Raw genomic sequence first — 19,420 nt, forward strand, 5'->3', positions numbered from 1 at the left:
TTTTTCCATTATTACTTTTTCCATATTAATACTATTAAGAAATTAATCTGTTGGTATCAAGTGGCTCCCCCTACACTTCCACCTTATGTTAGACCTACCTGTTGCCTTTCACCATCCACTTATTTAGTTGTTGTTGCATCCCTTTACATGCCATATTCCCCCTGTCTAAATTCTATAATAAAATCTTGTGAGGGTGCTTGCTCTAGCCTGTTAGTCCTCTGAAATGTTATATAATATTGAGGAAATGCAGAAATGATTTAGAAACGGACAACAGCAGCTACATATAGAAAATACCCCCCAAAAAATATATACAGTATATATATTTTTTTACATTTTTTACCATCGTTTTGGCGCCCATATGCACCGCATATAACGCATACCCACTTTTTGCGTCACTGGGCACACCTGTGCAATAATCATGCTGTCAAATCAGCATCTTGATATGCCACACCGCCTGTGAGGTGGATGGCTAATCTCGGCAAAGGAGAAGTGCTCACTAACACAGATTTAGACAGATTTGTGAACAATATTTGAGAGAAATAGGCCTTTTGTGTACATAGAAAAGGTATTCGACTTTTGAGTTCAGCTCATGAAAAATGGGGGCAAAAACAGAACTGTTGCGTTTATAATTTTGTTATAAATATATATACCATATTACATTTTTCTTTGATTGGTCCATCTACTACTTACTGTCGCTGTGTCTCTGACTTTATAAGGTCACAAGGTTATTATTTATTAACATATGTCCATCTTGTAAAAACATAGGGAGGACATAAATTGCTTGCTGACACTCATAAAGTCATGACAGATGCAAGTCTATGAGGATGAAATCTGCTCTGTGGTATATGATGCAGTACATTTGCGATGTATGATTTCAAACATTTAATACTACGGGTCAAATCAATAAAAATGTGACTTTAGCATCAGTATAAACTCTTTAAAAACATTATAGAATCACAGATGTAAAAAGGCAAGTCTTAGAATCTAATCATGTTAGGTCATCCATAACTTTTACTATGCAAACTGTATTTTTTCCTTGTTTGACCGCTTAATGGCTTCACGCTCATTTCATTATTTTTACGACGAGAAGACTTAAGAAGACTGTGTGATCCTGAGGAAGAGAAAATTGCATTTCCTTTGCAAGAAAATTGGCTGTAAAGACCTCCGACATGAATTCCCAGCTGAGCTGTTGCACTTTGCCTGAGAGGAAACAATAAAAAGGGATTTAAAATTGATCATATCAGATTTTTATGTGTTTCTGCACATCTTTGAGTTTTAATAAATGGCAGTACATAAACACCTGAAATTTCATCCAACTTTTTTTTCTTGGTTCCAAGAGGCTTCAGTGATAAATGGAAACAGACAGATATGAAAAATGAGCATACGGTAACTCTTAGATAAGAGACTCCCGGTTCCAACTCGCAAACCAAACAACACCAGCACAGACAATAAAAATGACTTGGAAAAATGTGTTGGTAAAACATATGGTAAAATGTAAAATCGTTACGCTGATCACAAGATGCACTTTGAAATCTGGATTCTCAAAACTGAGGTTTTAAATCACACATGCCCGTTTGAGCAGGAGTCAAGGGCCGAAACAAATTTTGATCTATTTTTAGAAATGCATTCATCTTTCATGCAGAATCTGATCCAAGTGTTGAGCCCAGAACTGAAACTCCTCCACAAACAATTATGTCAAAAAATCTCCAAACAAAGCTCAATGCAAGTGTTCCTCTGACCCCTGACTTATTCCCACATCAAAAAGGGTGATAGATTGCTTTTTCTTTTCTTTTAATTCCTCTTGATTGATCCTGTCCATTTTCACGGTGTTTGCCGTGTGAGTATTGATCTGTCAAGAACATCCTGGAATTTTTCTAAATCAAGTTTTTCTTTCTCGGATAAACAGGAATATCAGGTTCAATTTCACATTCTCCAAATTGGTAAAAGGCTTAAGTTTAACCTTCACATCACATCGCTGAGTAAAGAACTGCTTTGTGTGGTTTTCACGGATCTAGTGGGATTTCTCTTGGAAACAACAGTACAACCATTTTTAGTTTCATTTGTACAAATTTCGTATGCAAGAAATTAAAACATCTATTCAGCAAGGACACAACATTTTCAACATTGATAATAATCAGAAATGTTTCTTGAGCATCAAATCATCATATTACAGTGATTTCTGAAGGATCATGTGACACTGAAGACTGGAGTAATGATGCTGAAAATTCAGCTTTGATCACAGGAATAAATTACACTTTACTATATATTCACATAGAAAACAAGTTTTAAATTGTAATAATTTGTACTGTCAAATCGATTAATTGCATCTAACTTAAAAGTTTGTGTATATATAAATGTATACACACACACACACATAAATATGTGTATGTGTGTGTGTGTGTGTATGTATATGTACTGTATATGTGTGTTCACACCGGTATATGCATATATACACACACATATTATATATATATATATATATATTTACAAACTTTTATGTTAGATGCGATTTATCTCGCTCAATCGATTTGACAACACAAGTAATAATATTTCAATATTAGTGTACTTTTTTAAACTGTATTTATAAGACTTATTCACAAACATATACCGACCCCAAAGTTTTGAACGGTAGTGTAGGCTATTTGTACAAATGAAACATTTTTTTTCTGTACATCATTTATTATTTCTTCTCTAAAACTAGTATTTGAATGAATGATCAAATCCTATCTCGCATAAATCTAAAGAAATGCATAAATGCGTAAGAAGCAGCCCCGCTAGACCGTCTCACGCTCTGCAGAGTGTCCCATTCATTCAGGGTCTGAGCGCAGCACATCAAAAATTCATTACTGGATTCTAATTGAGCTTGTTTCCCAAAGGAAGATCCCTGTATTCTTTAGCCTCTCCTCAGAAACAAGAGCACGACACATGGGCCGCACCATAAGGGCTCATTAAGATGCAGAGGAGTCTCGCCTGATCCAACAAATGCCATCCTGGTTGGGGTCAGTTTTTCCAATCTGTCTCAGTATACATATGAAGTAGGGCCGGGATAATGGGGATGTATTGTTCATGTTGGATCCAAAAGGGCGATCTGAAGATGAATAATATTCAGTAATCTAAAAACAAGCATGACATCTAACAAACAAAAGAATAGATGAAAGGGAAGACTGGCTAAGCAAGAAAAACAAAACAATATTCTTGGTTATTTTATATATATAAATAAAAAAAACTTAACAAAAAGTTGAGTATACAATTTTCTTGTGTATAAAACAATTAACAAAAAACTGCTAACAAGGAACTCCCGCTCACTATCGGCACTTGCAAGTCAACTTTTATTAGCAACGTTTCAGTTTCACGACCTTCATCAGGCATATCCAAATCTTCAAACTCATCCCATTTAAAATAAACACATGACCAATCAACAAAGCTCCATCTGTAACCACTTAAACTCATTGAGAATACGTAATTAACAACATGCCTGATGAAGGTCGTGAAACTGAAACGTTGCTAATAAAAGTTTTTTAATATTGACTTGCAAGTGTCGATAGTGTGCTAGAGTTCCTTGTTTTGCTGTGTATAAAACAGAAATATACCCTACCGTTCAAAAGTTTGGGGACGGTAAGATTATTAATGTTTTAGAAAGAAGTTATGCTCATCCAGGCTGCATTTATTTGATCATTAATACAGTAAAAGCAGAAAATATTGTGGAATATTATTACAATTCAAACAAAGTGTTTTCTATTTGAATACGTTTTAAAATGTAATTTATTCCTGTGATAAAAACTGAATTTTCAACATCATTACTCCACATGATTCTTCAGAAATCATTACAATATGATGGTTTTGATGCTCAAGAAACATTTCTCATTATTATCAATGTTGAAAACAGTTCAGCTGCTTCATATTTGTGTGGAAACTGTGATTTTCTTAAAAAAAACCCAAGTCTTTCTGAATGTAACCCTTTGAATGGTAGTGTTTTAATAATATAATTTCAAAGATCACAATTTAGACAATGATGACAAACAGTCTGTATCCGCTGAAGCTCACACATCTCTTTCATGCTTAAATCGGTTTATTATGTTTACAGCTGTCACACGCCAACATGTTGCTATAGTCATAATGTCATTCAACAGTCAGGAGTCTGATGAAGTAGTAGAGACTCCTTTTTTCTGTACACATAAATCACATCTTATGGGATATTATTTGAAATTAATTCCAGTTTCATTTTCTTGCAAATTTCTGGGCATCAGCTCATTACAGGCTACCTCATATCTTTCTTAAGAAAATACTAATCTAGAAATAAGGGCTCTGGTTTCCTGCTGATCATCCGGCTGGCACGGATCCAGGTGCGTAAAAGGTCTGTTTGACATTCGAGTTAAATCCGGCTGTTTGTACTATTATAAAGCTGGAGTCGGCCTGTGGCGTGGGAGTGAGTGCAATCAGGCCTAGAGAAGTTATTATGACCCAAAAAGTCATTTCAAGGTCAAATCTTGCAAGTGTTAAAGGGTTGGTTGCCCCAAAATTACATTTATGTCATTATTTACTCAGCCTCTTGTCATTTCAAACCTGTATAAGGTTTTTTACCTTCCAATTTCCACACAGTTACAGTTTATAGGGATCATGTCTGTCAAGCTTAAAAATGTACCATTAAAGCTCTGTAAAAGTATCAAAATGTAGTCATATAGAGTATAAAAACTGAATTTTAAATGGATGGTTCACTCCAAATAGAAAATTCTGTCATCATTTACTCAACTTTGTTTAAATGACGTAATTGCTTACTTCTGCAGAACACACACACACACACACACACACACACACACACACACACACACACACACACACACACACACACACACACACACACACACACACACACACACACACACACACACACACACACACACACACACACACACACACACACACACTCTTCAAAATTTCTTTTTTTATGTTCTGAGAAATCAAACAGATTCGAATGACGTAAGGGTGAGTACATTACGGCAGAACTACGGCTGACTCACTTTTGGCTGAACTATGCCATTAATGATGATATTTGCAAAAAAAGCTGCATAAGGACTTTATAGAGGAACATGATGATGAACAAATATTGACAATTTGGTTTGAGTCTCCGATTCTGTACAGTTGTAGCCGCTTTAAAAAGAGTTTCCCCATGTTACCCGCGACTACATCTGTGAATCTCATCAAGGAAGGAGGAGCATCATCATGTGCGTTGTTGGGAACGTTCAGAATCTTCCCTGCACGCCGAGCTCTTTTTCGGCCGCCTGTTCAATGTGTGTGTGGATAATGCGCACTTCTTCCTGGGACAGGGTCCTCTCCATGTGACGATACTCCACGCGGTAACAGTGGCTCATTCGCTTCGTCCTAGGAGTGTAAAAAAGTGAAAAAGATAGTGAAAATAGAGAAAGATCATCTTAAAAGTACATTTCACCCAAAAATGTATCATTATTTGCTGTATTATTTTTCATACAACAGATCATTGACCATGAATGACCAAAATCCCCCCAAAATGTACCATAAAAACAGTTGCTATATTTAAATTCATCAGAAGCCATACAATAGTTTTGTGTGATGAACAGACAGAAATTTAAGTCGTTATTATCTTCCCCTTCAGTGAGCTGTTCAACACTAAAGCAAATGAGTTATGAACATCAATCGGATTCACAAACCAATTATTCAAATCAGTTTTGTGAAGTGTCTCGACCAATTCATTTAAAAGATCAGACTCAAAGCAACTCATCTGGTCGCAGCAGTTCTGGAGTTTAAAGCTCAAAGAAACGGGAGATTATCAATGGAAAATGACTTTCAGTCTGTTTCTCATGTGTGTTGCAGACCAGCTCATTAGAAAAATGTGCCTGTGGAGAAATTTCACAACAAAATGTTGCTTTTTCATGTTCTCATGTCACTTTTTTAGAATAAAATGTCCAGTGAGTTGCACTAAAAGGGTGGCGTTCAGTTTTAGCGGAAACAGATGAATGTGAATCTGTTTTATCACGTCGGTTTTTTTTGTACATCTCGAGGCACTTCGGAAATTAAATGTCCGGTTAAAGAAAAAAATGTTCCTACGGATTCAATTCACAAAAATGTAGTTTAAGGCAAGTTTATTTCTAATGAGCCTGGGTTGGTAAGTTATCTTACGGCTTCAGAAGACTTTAGCCGCTTTTCCACCATCAGGCAAAACCATTCTCGTTGCTTAACCGTTCCAATCCACGGCAGTCTGGCCCAGCCGGTACGGATATGGTTTCACTTCCCACTGTGGCGCTGATAATGGAGCTCTGATAAAGAGGAGTCAGTCGTTGCCTTGGTGTGCAAACGTTCACAGACTGTATAAAATGTAAATAGTGACTGCGTTATGGAGGATGATCATGTATATGGCTTTTGATTTTATTATTAAATTGTGTTTACTTCGCTCAAAGAAGAAGATGCATGGATTACGGTCATTTTTGGGGGATTTACAGTCGTTGGATGGAAAAGAGCTGTGTGAAGATTCTTCAAAATATCTTTTTTGTGTGGTCATACAGGTTTGGAACGACACATCATGAGTAAATGATGACAGAATGCACATTTTTGGCTGAACTATGCCATTAATCTTAGTTTAGTTGTTGTACTACAGCTGTTTCTGCACAAATAAGTTATACAACAGTGTATGTAAGGTTAAGCTAATACATAGCTAATAAAACTCGTTCAGGGAGCTGTCAGTCAACACACACACACACACACACACACACACACACACACACACACACACACACACACACACACACACACACACACACACACACACACACACACACACACACACACACACACACACACACACACACACACACACACAGGGAGAGAACTAAAGTCAAGCATGATTCCTTTTTTATTGTGCATGCTGTATGTAAGCAAGACTGCAGAAAAGTGAGAAAAAAAGCCAAGGGTTTGGACTCTTTATAAAGCAACGAAGTGAAACAAAATGGCTGACAGGCAACTGCAGCTGCTGGGATTCCAGTGCAAATCAACGGGGAGTAGTGAGGCTACATCGGATTCACTTTGCCGATATTGGATTTGCAGTCAGCAGGCCTGCTGCCCATTGGGATGTAAACTCACATTATAAAGCATAAGAGAAGCACTAAGAGTCCAACAGCTCCAAGATGCTCAGTGTTTCTGACTTAAGGTTTTTGTTGATGCAATTCTACTCTTCCTACAGTTGCAGTCCTCACAATCCGAGATTGAGAGGATGGTTGAAATGAAACAAACGATCAGCATACATTTTAAATAGTGTCTATGAATATGCAATAACTTTTGAATGTTTGCTTTGACTCTGGAACGTACATTATTAATGTATTAGCAGCATCTAAACAGTTTTAAAGATGAACAAAGATTGAATTCATAGATTGATTTTATCTTAGTTAATCTATGATATTCATTAAAAATATCATATTTAATGCATTTACCTAATTTAAAATGATAAAGTATGGTAACACTTTATTTCAATGGTCCACTTTAAACATTCTACTTACAATAAGTAACTTTACATTTAACTCTCATTAGAGTTTTAGTAGACTGTAATAGACTTGGTTCGGGTGAGTAGAATAAGTTGACATGTAGTTGCAAAGTTACTTACAGTTAGTAGAATGTCTTAAATGGACCATAATTTCTATGTGATTTCTGGTGACGTATTCAACGAGTTATGAAGAAATTCATCAGTTTACCTAGCTTAGGTGTTAAAATTAGCTAAAATCATCTAATTATTACTTAATCAATTAATGAATAAAAAAATCTATATAAATGTCTACATAATATTTTAACTGGAAATTCTCATCATTGTACATTATCTGCCTATTATGTTTTTTTTAAATATTGTTTTGTTACATTTCTAAACCTAAATACTTAGAGTCTATCAATACGTCTATATTGCATATTTAAACGTGCACCAAATAATATATATAGACATAAAATACATTTCTTTCAGAGGTCCGAGATTCTCTAAAGTTCTTTTCACACATACACACACACACACGCACGCGCGCGCGCGCACGCACACACACACACACACACACACACACACACACACACACACACACACACACACACACACAGACACACACACACAGACACACACACACACACACACACAGCTTCTGCCTGTCATCGTAATTGTCTGTTTCAATGGAAAAACTTGTATCTTTATCTTCACACTCTTAAAAATAAAGCTTCTTTATTGGCATTGATGGTTCCATAAAGAACCTTTAACATCCATGGAATCTTTACATTCAGCAAAATGATCTTTATAGTGGAGAAAAGTCGTCTTTAGATTATTAAAATGTTCTTCACACAGAGAAAAAAGTCTTTGGGGAGCCTAACATGGTTCTGTTATGGCATTGATGCGAAAACTCCCCTTTTGTAACCTTTATTTTTAATAGTGTAAAGGTTAAAGCGTAAAAGCACAGTTCTCCCTGCGTCTCTGTATCAATACAGCCTCTCTCAATCCTCAGTGTGAAGAAGCTAAAAATAACCTCCAGATGAGTGTGATCCCTGGGGAAGCTAATCCGTAACTGGTTGACACATAAGGAATGATCATACCTGGTGATGTGTGAGGAGAGATAATTAATCAAACCACAGTTAGTGGGAACAAAGACAGGTAAAGGGAAAGCAATTAACGTAAACCCCAGAAAGACCGAAAAAACGCTGATATAAATACACCACTGTTAAAAAAGACAGCTATGAATATATCTGTGAAACGTGACGGTTTTCTACCCACACATGCTGTGGAAAGCGCTTCTGTGAACTTGTGGAACCGTCGGCTGGCGCGCAGACGCCGTCTAACAGCCAGAGATCCACTGTGGGATCCACAAATGCAGAGCCTGACACTTTTTAGGCTATCACTGGCTGCCACTGGGACATGTACGCTTTCACGCGTCCCAAACAGCCAAAGCAGATAATTGGATAAAGTGATTTACATCCAACACTAAAGTTTCTTACTTTTTCAAAAAAAATCATTCCCTTTTTATCTCTCACATCAGCATTATATAAGGAATAAAATGCTGATCTGGGTAGCAACTCCAAACTAGGAGTTTAACTGGAGTCAAGATGTTCTTTAAAAAAAAAAAAAATTATAATAACTACACACTACTAACAAAAACTAGCTATATTGACCAGTGTAGTTATTGTTAACTAAAACTTTTAATAATCATATACTGTATGTAAGGGGTAATGTACATCCAGCCGGTTGTTATTGCAGAATAAACCACATCAGGGTGGACTGTCTTGCATCAGCCTGAAGAGGTTTATTCTGCGATAACAACCGGCTGGATGTACATTATCCCGCTTATTACATGACTACTTGCCACATAAGAAAATAATACGAGATGAAATATTTTATTAGGTCTTTAAACACAAAGCTTCAAACTAGATGGACATTTAAAGGGATACTTCAGGACTTAGCATTAAGCTTTGTATCAGTAGAAAACCATTATTATTTTCGAATTACCGTGCTTCCCCCCCTCATTTCCCCCTGATATTAGAGATTTATGTATTTTTAGTCTGGAAAAAATCCTCCGATGATGCAAAAATCGTCATGTTGCGTCATCGGAGGATTTTTGGGCCAGAGGCTTAAAACTACAGCAAGTATTAGTAGCTAGTTCCGCATGTTTTCACCACGCCCATATGGGGCGGAATCTCACTCATAGAAAGTAAAGATAGTGTCAGCCATCTTTCTGTAGAAGCTAAGCTAACAGGCTCTTGCTCTGTGTAGAAAGTTTGCATAGTAGGGTAATCACTATGGCGGAAGGTCGTTTTGAAGTTGAAATGGCAGAAGGGGATTTCAAAGATCTGTTGCGCGAATCTGATGCTCGCGGCTACCTGTACGAGCCGCAGTACAGCGATGAACAGTTGCGGGAGATGGAGGAACAAGAGGCGACCGGAGCAGCTGCTGCGGCAGGGGAGCAAGACCTGACTCGAGCCCGGCCAGACTCCAGCTGGGGCCCACCTGTCCAGGTGTGCTTGAGCTAGAACAGGTGATTGTGGCGAGCAGGACGAGGCCGAGGGCCGTGAGAGAGCGGCACGAGGCCGGTGGCGTGATTACTGATGAGCGACGCCTTCGCGACGCACCGGTCTCGCATCTCTCACGGAGGAGCGGAAGAATAAAAGGTGGAGCGACAACAGAGGAGATCGAGAGAGGACAGGCCTGGATCTGTGTTGTGTTTGTTTTGTTACATGTGACAGCAGTCGTCCATGGGGGGCTGCTGTCTTTCCTTTAAGTTTTGTATTTGTTTTATTTATTTATTAGAGTCTTTGAATTTTCTCCGGTTCCCGCATCCTTCTTCCCATAACATCTAACCTTGTTACATTGATCTATCTGAACTGGCTAGGTTTGTTGAGTGTCACGCTTGACTGCATGTTAGAAATATGGCTAACTCCAAGTCAAAAAAATGGTCCAAAAAGTTAAGAGAAGATATCATTGCTAGAGATGCGCGGATGGGCTATTATTTCATCCGCATCACAAAACTCATCATCCGTCCGCCATCCATCCGCACCAACATTTTTGACCAATTTTCAAAACCGCACCCGCCCGCCATCCGCTGATACAAGGTGCTGCTGATGACAGCCGCGAGACTAGAAACCGCCCGCCACCCGCCCGAATTTAATTAAAATATTTTTTTTCATCACGTCATCCGCCCGATCCGCGGTTTATCCGCGGAGTCCGCGGCTATAAGCGCCAACCGCGCATCTCTAATCATTGCCCTTCAAAAACAAGGAACAGGATACAAAAAGAAATACAGCAAAGGTATTAAATGTTCCTACAGACAACGTTAGAAGCATAGTTTGCAAGTTCAAAGTTAAAGGAACAGTGGTTCCAGGGCAGGAAAAGCCAGCTATCAACGGCTGCAACCAGATTTCTGAGAAAAACCCTTGAGTGACTGCAAAAGACCGGCAGCAAGACTTGATGGCAACAGAAAGCCACAGAAATTTTGGGATTTTGTTCTGTGGAGCGATGAAACCAAACAAATGGAACTTTTTGGCTCTATGGATCAGCGGGCAATTCCACCAACCTTAAATTCCACCAAGGCTTGGTTGCAGAAGAAGTCCTGGAAGATTCTACAGTGGCCATCACAGTCACCTGACTTGAACCCCACAGAAAATCTCTGGTCAGATTTAAAGAAGGCGGTTGCAGCACGCAAATCCAATAATATTACTGAACCGGAGGCCATTGCTCACGAGGATTGGGCTAAGATTCCTCAGAAACGCTGCTAGAAGCTGGTGTCTGGTTATACATGTCGTTTGCAGCAGGTCATAACAGCAAAAGGGTGCTCTACTAAATACTAAAGATTGCCATGAAGGGGCTGAATTATTTTGAGACTGAAGTCAATAAAAGTCACATTTTCAGTTGAATTTGTGGAAACAACTTGAAACATTTGTTGTGTTTCAATTACATTTGTTTGATTGCTTCATTAAAAACAGCAGAAAGTCTAAATTTTTCCAATGTACCTGATTTGCAATGGGGGTTGAATAATTTAAATTGCAACTGTATACATGTATAAATAACAAAATTATTAAGACTTAAACTAAAATAAAAACTGAAAATATAAAAAGCTATAAAAATATTATAACAGTATTTAAAAAAAAAGACTAAAACAACACTGACATTGGGATGTTTTCACATTATGAGGTAAGTTGGAACAGAACCTGCCCATTATAAAAATTTTAGCAAAATCAGTGCTAACTTATGTTTTATGCAACAGCATGGAGGACAGTTTTTGTAAAGACCTCTGACTTTGACCTTCACTTTTTTATTGAGATACAGCTTTTCTGACAACTGGCCCCATATGATTTATGGCCAAAGCAGAATTTATCTGGCAACTACAACTAGAAAACAGCATAATTTATGTAACTGAAAACAGCGTGACTTTAACTAAATAATTCTACCAAAGAAGATGCAGCGCAGTGCATCATCTTCAGGGCTTCAGAGTCATTTGTGAACTATTTCATTTGCATGAACCAACCGAATGACACAATTATGTAAAATGAATCACCCTTCTTAATGTTTCATATGAGAGAGAGGATATTTTAGGACAATTTTGTTATATTCTCTCAGCTAAAGCCGGAGGGGCAATACAATCCGATATGTCACAATATGTGTCATGCAACGTCGCTACTTGTCAGAAAATATAGCTTGTTACTGGACAATATACATTATTATTAAAACTGAAGTTTTATGGCTAGTTACACTGAAGGACATGACAGTGTGTAGCTAATAAAGCTAACAAGACCCAAAAGAAAAGCAACCATGTTGAACATCGGCCATCACATCACCACCACCGAACCTAATTATTTTCAACTTCAGTAATTCAAAAATATGTAATGAATCAATTAAGATGATAGATTGTGAGGTAGCATGTTATTTCCGTTGAGGTTTATGCTTTATGCATAGCTTCCTCTGTCTCTTCGGCTCTGTCTGACTTGGTAAAAAGAACAGCTGACATTTCCAGTGAACACACAAGTGTTCAATAATTCAGTGGCCACAGAAGGCGAACAGTGATCCAAACACACACAACAATTCCATTTTATTGGAGCTGACTCTGTTTTATTGCCTGGCAAAATTTGGTGTGGGAGTCGGCAGGTGCAGTTATTCATACAGGCTTTGCCGCAAATGGAAAGGTGTGTGTGTGACAAACTGCAACGAGGCACATAAGAGAGAGAAAAAACAACAACAGCACAGATATGAAATCTATTCTGAGTGACAGAAGAAGAACTGAACCTGAGAGACAGCGGGAGTGCGTCTCAGAGCAGACGTTTGTTAACTGTTTATGATCAAATTGCAGAAACCCGAATTCATTTGACATTGACTGAGGATTAGTTTTATCAAACGAAACTCTAAACAACTTCTCCATGCAAGAGAAGACAGAAACCTCATCTCTTCTTTCTTTTGTCAAAACTGGAAGTGCAATATTTTTTCTTGATTAATTTGCCAGAGTTTGAGCTAATGGTACCAAAAAATAAGATTCTTTAAAATACGGCAGAACAATTTTTTTTATAGTCAGACGAACATTTATTTTTTGTTTAATATTAGCACGTGTACATGTTTTATATAGCTATTTTACACTAAAAGACTGTCGGCTGCTTTTAATTAGGGATGTTAATAAAACCCAGTGCAAAACTCCCATGAAGCCAAAGAGATTTATTAAACAGCCTTGGTAATGTGATAAATTAAACACTGGCTTGCTCATTTTCAGCCCACAGTTTTAATGTGCAGATACACAACTTCTAATAGTATAGAACTGAACAGATTTAGCCTTCGCTATCCTTTCACAGCTGTAATTGAAAACTGTCCTTCCACGCTTTCCAGAAACACTTTTTTATCCAATATGAAGGTGACATCTTACAAGCTTTTTTGCTCGGTGAGGCCGAACTAGACAATTTTACAAAACCATTTGACATTCTTGCGTGGAACACAAAAGGAGGTTTGTTAAAAATGATACAGGTCACTCTCTTCCATGCAATCATAAAAATAGCAACGAAGGGAGACTGTAGTTGGCAGTAGATCGAATTGGAACAAATCGCACTGATTCGGTTCCTGAATTCAACTTCATGACAGTCAGTGTCACTTGTCAAGTCAGTGACAAATTATTCAAATTTCAGTTTGCTCCTTACACAATGCTATCATGTGATTTCAGAAGACTTTGAATATAGTGCCTGAGTTGCATGGACCACTTTTATGATACACTTATCGGGATTTTACGTACTTTTTGCAATGTAAAGGATTATTTCACCTAAATTTACTACTACAAAATGACTACCGAATTAACCAAATATGTTGTGTTTGGAGTAAATGATTTTGGGGTGAACTAACCTTTTAAAAGTCTCAGTGCCCATTTATTGCAACTGACTGACCAGTTCTTCAAATTCTTTTCATGAAATAAAAAAAAGTCTTATGGGTTTGGAAAGGCATGATGTTGAATAAATAATGACATAATTCTTATTTTTGGGGGAAAAATCCCTTTAAATATTCTGGGTAATGCTAATTTGATCATGGTTTTTGCTATACTATAGGCTTAATTTATCACGTTTTATCATATTTAAATCCATTTGACCAAATCTCACGAGATTTCCACTCGCGTCAGCACAAAAGGTGGACAAATTGTGTAGATTCTGTGGATGCTTAAAGTCAGCATTAAACAGAAGCTGCGATTTCCTATTGTGACGGATATCTGAGTGAAACGACTTCTGGAACAAGAACAAATGTGGGCGGAGCTTGATTTTGTCTGTGGGGAATTGATTGAATGGTTGTGGTTTGCTATTGGTGGATCTCATGTGAGTGACAGGTTGCCCCGCCCTCGTCATCAGAGAAGAGATGCTACAAAAGCGGGGGAAGATATTTTGATTTAAGATTAAGAGTGCACATGAATTTAAAAAATAATGATGTGCATGCATAAATAATTTAGAATGCATACTCCAATATTCCATAAAAAAAACAAGAATTGTCAATTTTGATAATGGCGAAAACAGATAAAGCCAGATAAAGTGTAAAGAAAAACATTCAAGGGAACTATGTTTGCTAAGACCACATTAGGTATTGCATTTGGATGTATATTTAGATATTATCAAAGACTAATTTCTGTCACAGTATTGATTTTGTGTTTTGTTTAAAATGTTGTTAAATCTTCTAGCATAACTAACTGGTAAAAAGTCACCAACTGATCCTTATACGTACGTGTGTGTGTGTCCGTTACAGTTTCTTGATAGTTTGGTTTAACCCTTTCATTGCCGTGTACTTTTGCCTGCGTTAAAGGATCAAAAAGAGATTGTTATTTCATGTTTAAAAACATGTTTTCAGCATGCCAGTTGTGCTGACAGTGGATGTGAATAGAAAGGCACAAAGAAATATATGCTAAAGTAATCAAGCACGCTTCACGTCCTCAGAGCACAGTGGAAAGCTAAAGGCCATGGTGACAGTGAGCAGTGTTTTTCCATGTCTACTAGGCTAGCAGGTTCTGTCACTGTGAGGAGCTGTAATACCAGGGCCTCATTTTTACCGCGGTTACAGCATGGCCTTTGCCTCTCCATCCAGTAATTGGGAGCAGTTTTCCAAGACAGTGCCTGACTACATGGTGCAATTTAAGAGACACAGGACAGGCACAGCATGACTTTTCTGTTCTGAGCTTTAAAACCACGACAGCTTTTGTTAGACATCTAAAGACAGAGGAAAAAGTACTTTATTTATTTTCATATATTTGTTTTGCAGCTAAGTCTGCTGCTAATTCATTTTAATGGATTTGTTTTAGGGGCCTCCGTGGTCCCGTTTGAAAAATAATGATTCAGTCCTAGTAACAAATTTGCATAATTTTACATCTTATATTTGTTTTTAGTTGTTTTTTTAATTCAAATTTTTAATTTTTTCCCCCTACTACCATTCTCATAAGTGTACGTCAGTTGTAAACTGGGACCGAACATCTGATTAAATTAACTGAGAAGATAGTCTAAATCATACACTAGATTTAATTATATCATATGGAACCAATCCAACTGATATAAATATTATACCGCAAAGTGATGATCTCACTGATCATTACATGGTAACTTGTATAATACGTACTGCTGAAATTTGTCACGTTGCGCAACGTTATCGACCAGGCAGAACAATCCTTCCAACCACTATAGATAGATTCTCAAATAGCTTACCTGATCTATCTCAGCTGCGCAGTGCACCCAAACAAACAGATGAACTAGAGGAAATGACTAGCAGTTTGAGCACCATGTTCTCTAGTACACTAGATATTGTTGCACCAATTAGATTAAAAAAGGTAAGAGAGAAAACTAAAGCACCATGGTACAACAGTGCTACGCATGCAATCAAGAGAGAAACTCGTAACTTAGAGCGTAAATGGAAACAAACTAATTTAGAGGTCTTTAGAATCGCGTGGAAAGACAGTATGTCACGTTATAAAAAGGCTCTAAAAGCAGCAAGGGCTGAGCATCTCCGCAAACTAATAGAAAATAACCAAAATAATCCAAGGTTTTTATTCAACACCGTGGCTAGACTAACAAATAAACAAACATCACCAGAGCAAAATATTCCATTACAATATAGTAGTAATGATTTTATGAATTACTTCAATGAGAAAATAGAAAGCATCCGAAACACAATTGTAAATATACAATCCTCTATGATGTCTTATGATTCAGCCTCAATTATGGCCCCTCTAGAACAACTACACCGATTTACAACTATAGGACAGGAAGAGCTAAATAAACTTATCATTGCATCGAAACCAACAACATGTTTATTAGATCCAATACCCACTAAACTACTGAAAGAAGTGTTACCTGTAGTCGAAGAGCCTCTTCTTAATATTATTAACTCGTCTTTATTTTTAGGTCATGTTCCAAAAATATTCAAGCTGGCAGTAATAAAACCTCTCATTAAGAAACCGCAATTAGATCCAAATAACTTAGCAAATTACAGACCCATCTCAAATCTTCCATTTATGTCTAAAATACTAGAAAAAATTGTGTCCGCTCAATTGTGCTCTTTCTTACAAGAAAATGATATCTATGAAAAATTCCAGTCGGGATTCAGACCGCATCATAGCACAGAAACTGCGCTAGTTAAAATTACAAATGATTTACTTTTAGCTTCTGACCAAGGCTGTATCTCAATACTAGTTCTACTCGATCTAAGCGCTGCGTTCGACACTATCGATCATAAAATACTCCTGGATCGACTACAAAACTACACTGGTGTTCAGGGACAGGCATTAAGCTGGTTTAGATCTTACTTATCAGACCGTTACCATTTTGTCTGTCTAAATGGGGAAAAATCAAAGATAACGTCAGTAGACTATGGAGTGCCGCAAGGATCGGTGTTAGGCCCTCTGCTATTCTCAATATATATGCTGCCACTTGGTAATATTATAAGAAAACATGGAATTAATTTCCACTGTTATGCTGATGACACTCAATTATATATCTCATCACGACCAGATGAAAACACTAACTTATCTAAATTGACAGAGTGTCTAAATGATATAAAATGCTGGATGACGTGTAATTTCCTGCTATTAAATTCAGATAAAACGGAGGTACTACTTATTGGTCCAAAAAACTACCCACAAAATCCCTTACAATACAACTTTAATTTAGAAGGATGTCCTGTTACTTTGTCCACTACAGTAAAAGACCTGGGTGTTATACTAGACCGCAACTTGACTTTCGAAAATCATATTTCATATATTACAAGAACAGCCTTTTTCCACCTTAGAAACATTGCTAAGCTACGCAACATGCTATCTGTTTCTGATGCAGAAAAGTTAGTTCATACTTTCATGACCTCGAGACTAGATTACTGTAATGCTTTATTAGCTGGCTGTCCTACATCCTCAATTAACAAGCTACAGTTAGTGCAAAATGCAGCTGCTAGAGTTCTTACTAGATCAAGAAAATATGATCATATAACACCTATTTTATCATCTCTACACTGGTTACCTATTAAGTTACGTATCAATTACAAAGTATTCCTACTGACCTATAAAGCCCTAAATGGTTTAGCTCCTGTGTATTTAACAGACCTTCTATCGCCATACAATCCATCGCGCTCTTTAAGATCACTAAATTCGAGGCTTCTGGTCATTCCTAGGATATCTAAGTCCACTAAAGGAGGGAGGGCGTTCTCGCATTTAGCTCCTAAACTCTGGAATAGCCTTCCTGATATTGTACGAGCCTCAGACTCGCTGTCCCAGTTTAAAACTAGATTAAAGACGCATCTCTTTAACCAAGCATTCACTTAATGCTTAACCTTTGATACTACTGCTGAATCAGTTCGAATGCATTAACATTATGAACATCAGCTATGCTAATTATTTCCCATCTGCCTTTCTGCTGTTATCTCGGGACGCTAGTCCCGAGGTAAATAGCGTTCGTCAGCTCCAGTTTGTATCCAGCCTCTCACGGAGACTTCAGATGCCCCAACGCCTGTGAAGAGACGACTCGACGCCTGTGAAGAGACGACTCAAAGCCGGCGATATGTTATGCCATAAATTAATACTTGATTAACTAACTGTATTTTTCTATGTACATTTCCGAAATGCAATTTCTGTAAAGCTGCTTTGAGACAATGTGTATTGTGAAAAGCGCTATACAAATAAATTTGAATTGAATTGAATTGAATTGAATAGTCGGCATAAGAACTAAAGCTCATCTCAAGCCCTGTTTATTTCTATATAACATGGTGGTATCATCACACCCTCTTAGAAGAAAAGGCTCTATAGAAGCTTAAAGGGATAGTTCACCCAAAAATGAAAATTAGCCCATGATTTACTCACCCCAAAGTCATCCTATGTCTATGACATTCTTCTTTCAGACGACTACAATCAAAGTTATATTAAAAAATGTGGCTCTTACAAGCTTTATAATGGCAGTGAATGGCTGTTTCTATTTTGAAGTCCATAAAAGTGCATCTATACATCATAAACGAACTCCACACAGCTCCGGGGGGTTAATAAAGGCCTTCTGAAGCGAAGCGATAAGTTTGTGTAAGAAAAATATCCTTGTGCAATAAAAATATTGCAAAAAATAATATTTAACCTCTTAACCAGCGCCCCTATTTTTGAGAATTTTCTGAAAACGACATACCCAAATACAAATCTCTGTAGCTCTTGAACCCTATGGTCCACCTTCATAACTCTGATATTTTTTTAAACTAGACACTTGAAACTTTGTTACCCAAGAGTCATTATAACTCAAAGTAGCATAGGAACAGAGTAAAACAAGGTAAAATATACATGAAATTGACTCACGATTTCTTTGAATAAACTTCATTTAGGGGAAAATGTATCAGAATTTTATGTTAAGGGCCTGAAAACACCATAAATATAAAACTGAATGTCTGACCATGTTTTGATTCAAATTTGAGGATGATACTCCCAAAAATTTAGTTCCTGTAAGCTTTTATTCAAGAAAAGTCTAGGCGTCCTATCCAAAAGGCCACTTGGAGACTCCAAATGGACACCTGGTTACCAAATGACACAAGGAGTAAACACTACATAATACATACATGTTTATCCATTCAGAACTATTCTGCCCATCAAACTACACAAGAAAAAATGATTTCAGCACAACATTTTAACATTTTAACAAAATACTCTTTATTTTGAACATTTATAATAGCAAAAATAGTGGGAAAAAAAACCTCACTTCATTTATACATTCCAAAAGTGATTGTTTTACTAATGAATAAAATATATAAAAAGAAAAAAAAATAACATTTGTAATTGCAACAGTGTTTTTTACTCAAATAAATTACAATAAACAATTACAATGAATATCCAATTACTTAAACAAAAAGCAACCGCTTCCTCTTCCTCTCCCCTTACCTTTACCTGTACCTGTGCCTCCCCCTTACCTTTACCTGTACCTGTACCTG

At 37.2% G+C, this 19,420-nt stretch overlaps 1 protein-coding gene across 1 annotated transcript in view; it reads right to left on the reverse strand.

The window, feature by feature from the left end:
- Nucleotides 1–3,942: 3,942 nt before the first annotated feature.
- fars2 (phenylalanyl-tRNA synthetase 2, mitochondrial) overlaps nucleotides 3,943–19,420 on the reverse strand; it is a 196,617-nt gene continuing 181,139 nt past the window's right edge. The window contains exon 7 of the mRNA XM_077244126.1: nucleotides 3,943–5,379. Within this exon, the coding sequence (XP_077100241.1) occupies nucleotides 5,241–5,379 (139 nt within the window). The 3' untranslated portion in view covers nucleotides 3,943–5,240. The remainder of the gene's footprint in view (nucleotides 5,380–19,420) is intronic.

Source organism: Siphateles boraxobius, unplaced genomic scaffold (genome assembly GCF_051911475.1).
Source record: "Siphateles boraxobius isolate OS27281-9 unplaced genomic scaffold, OSU_SipBor_1 26, whole genome shotgun sequence".
NCBI classification, from domain to species: Eukaryota; Metazoa; Chordata; class Actinopteri; order Cypriniformes; family Leuciscidae; genus Siphateles; species Siphateles boraxobius.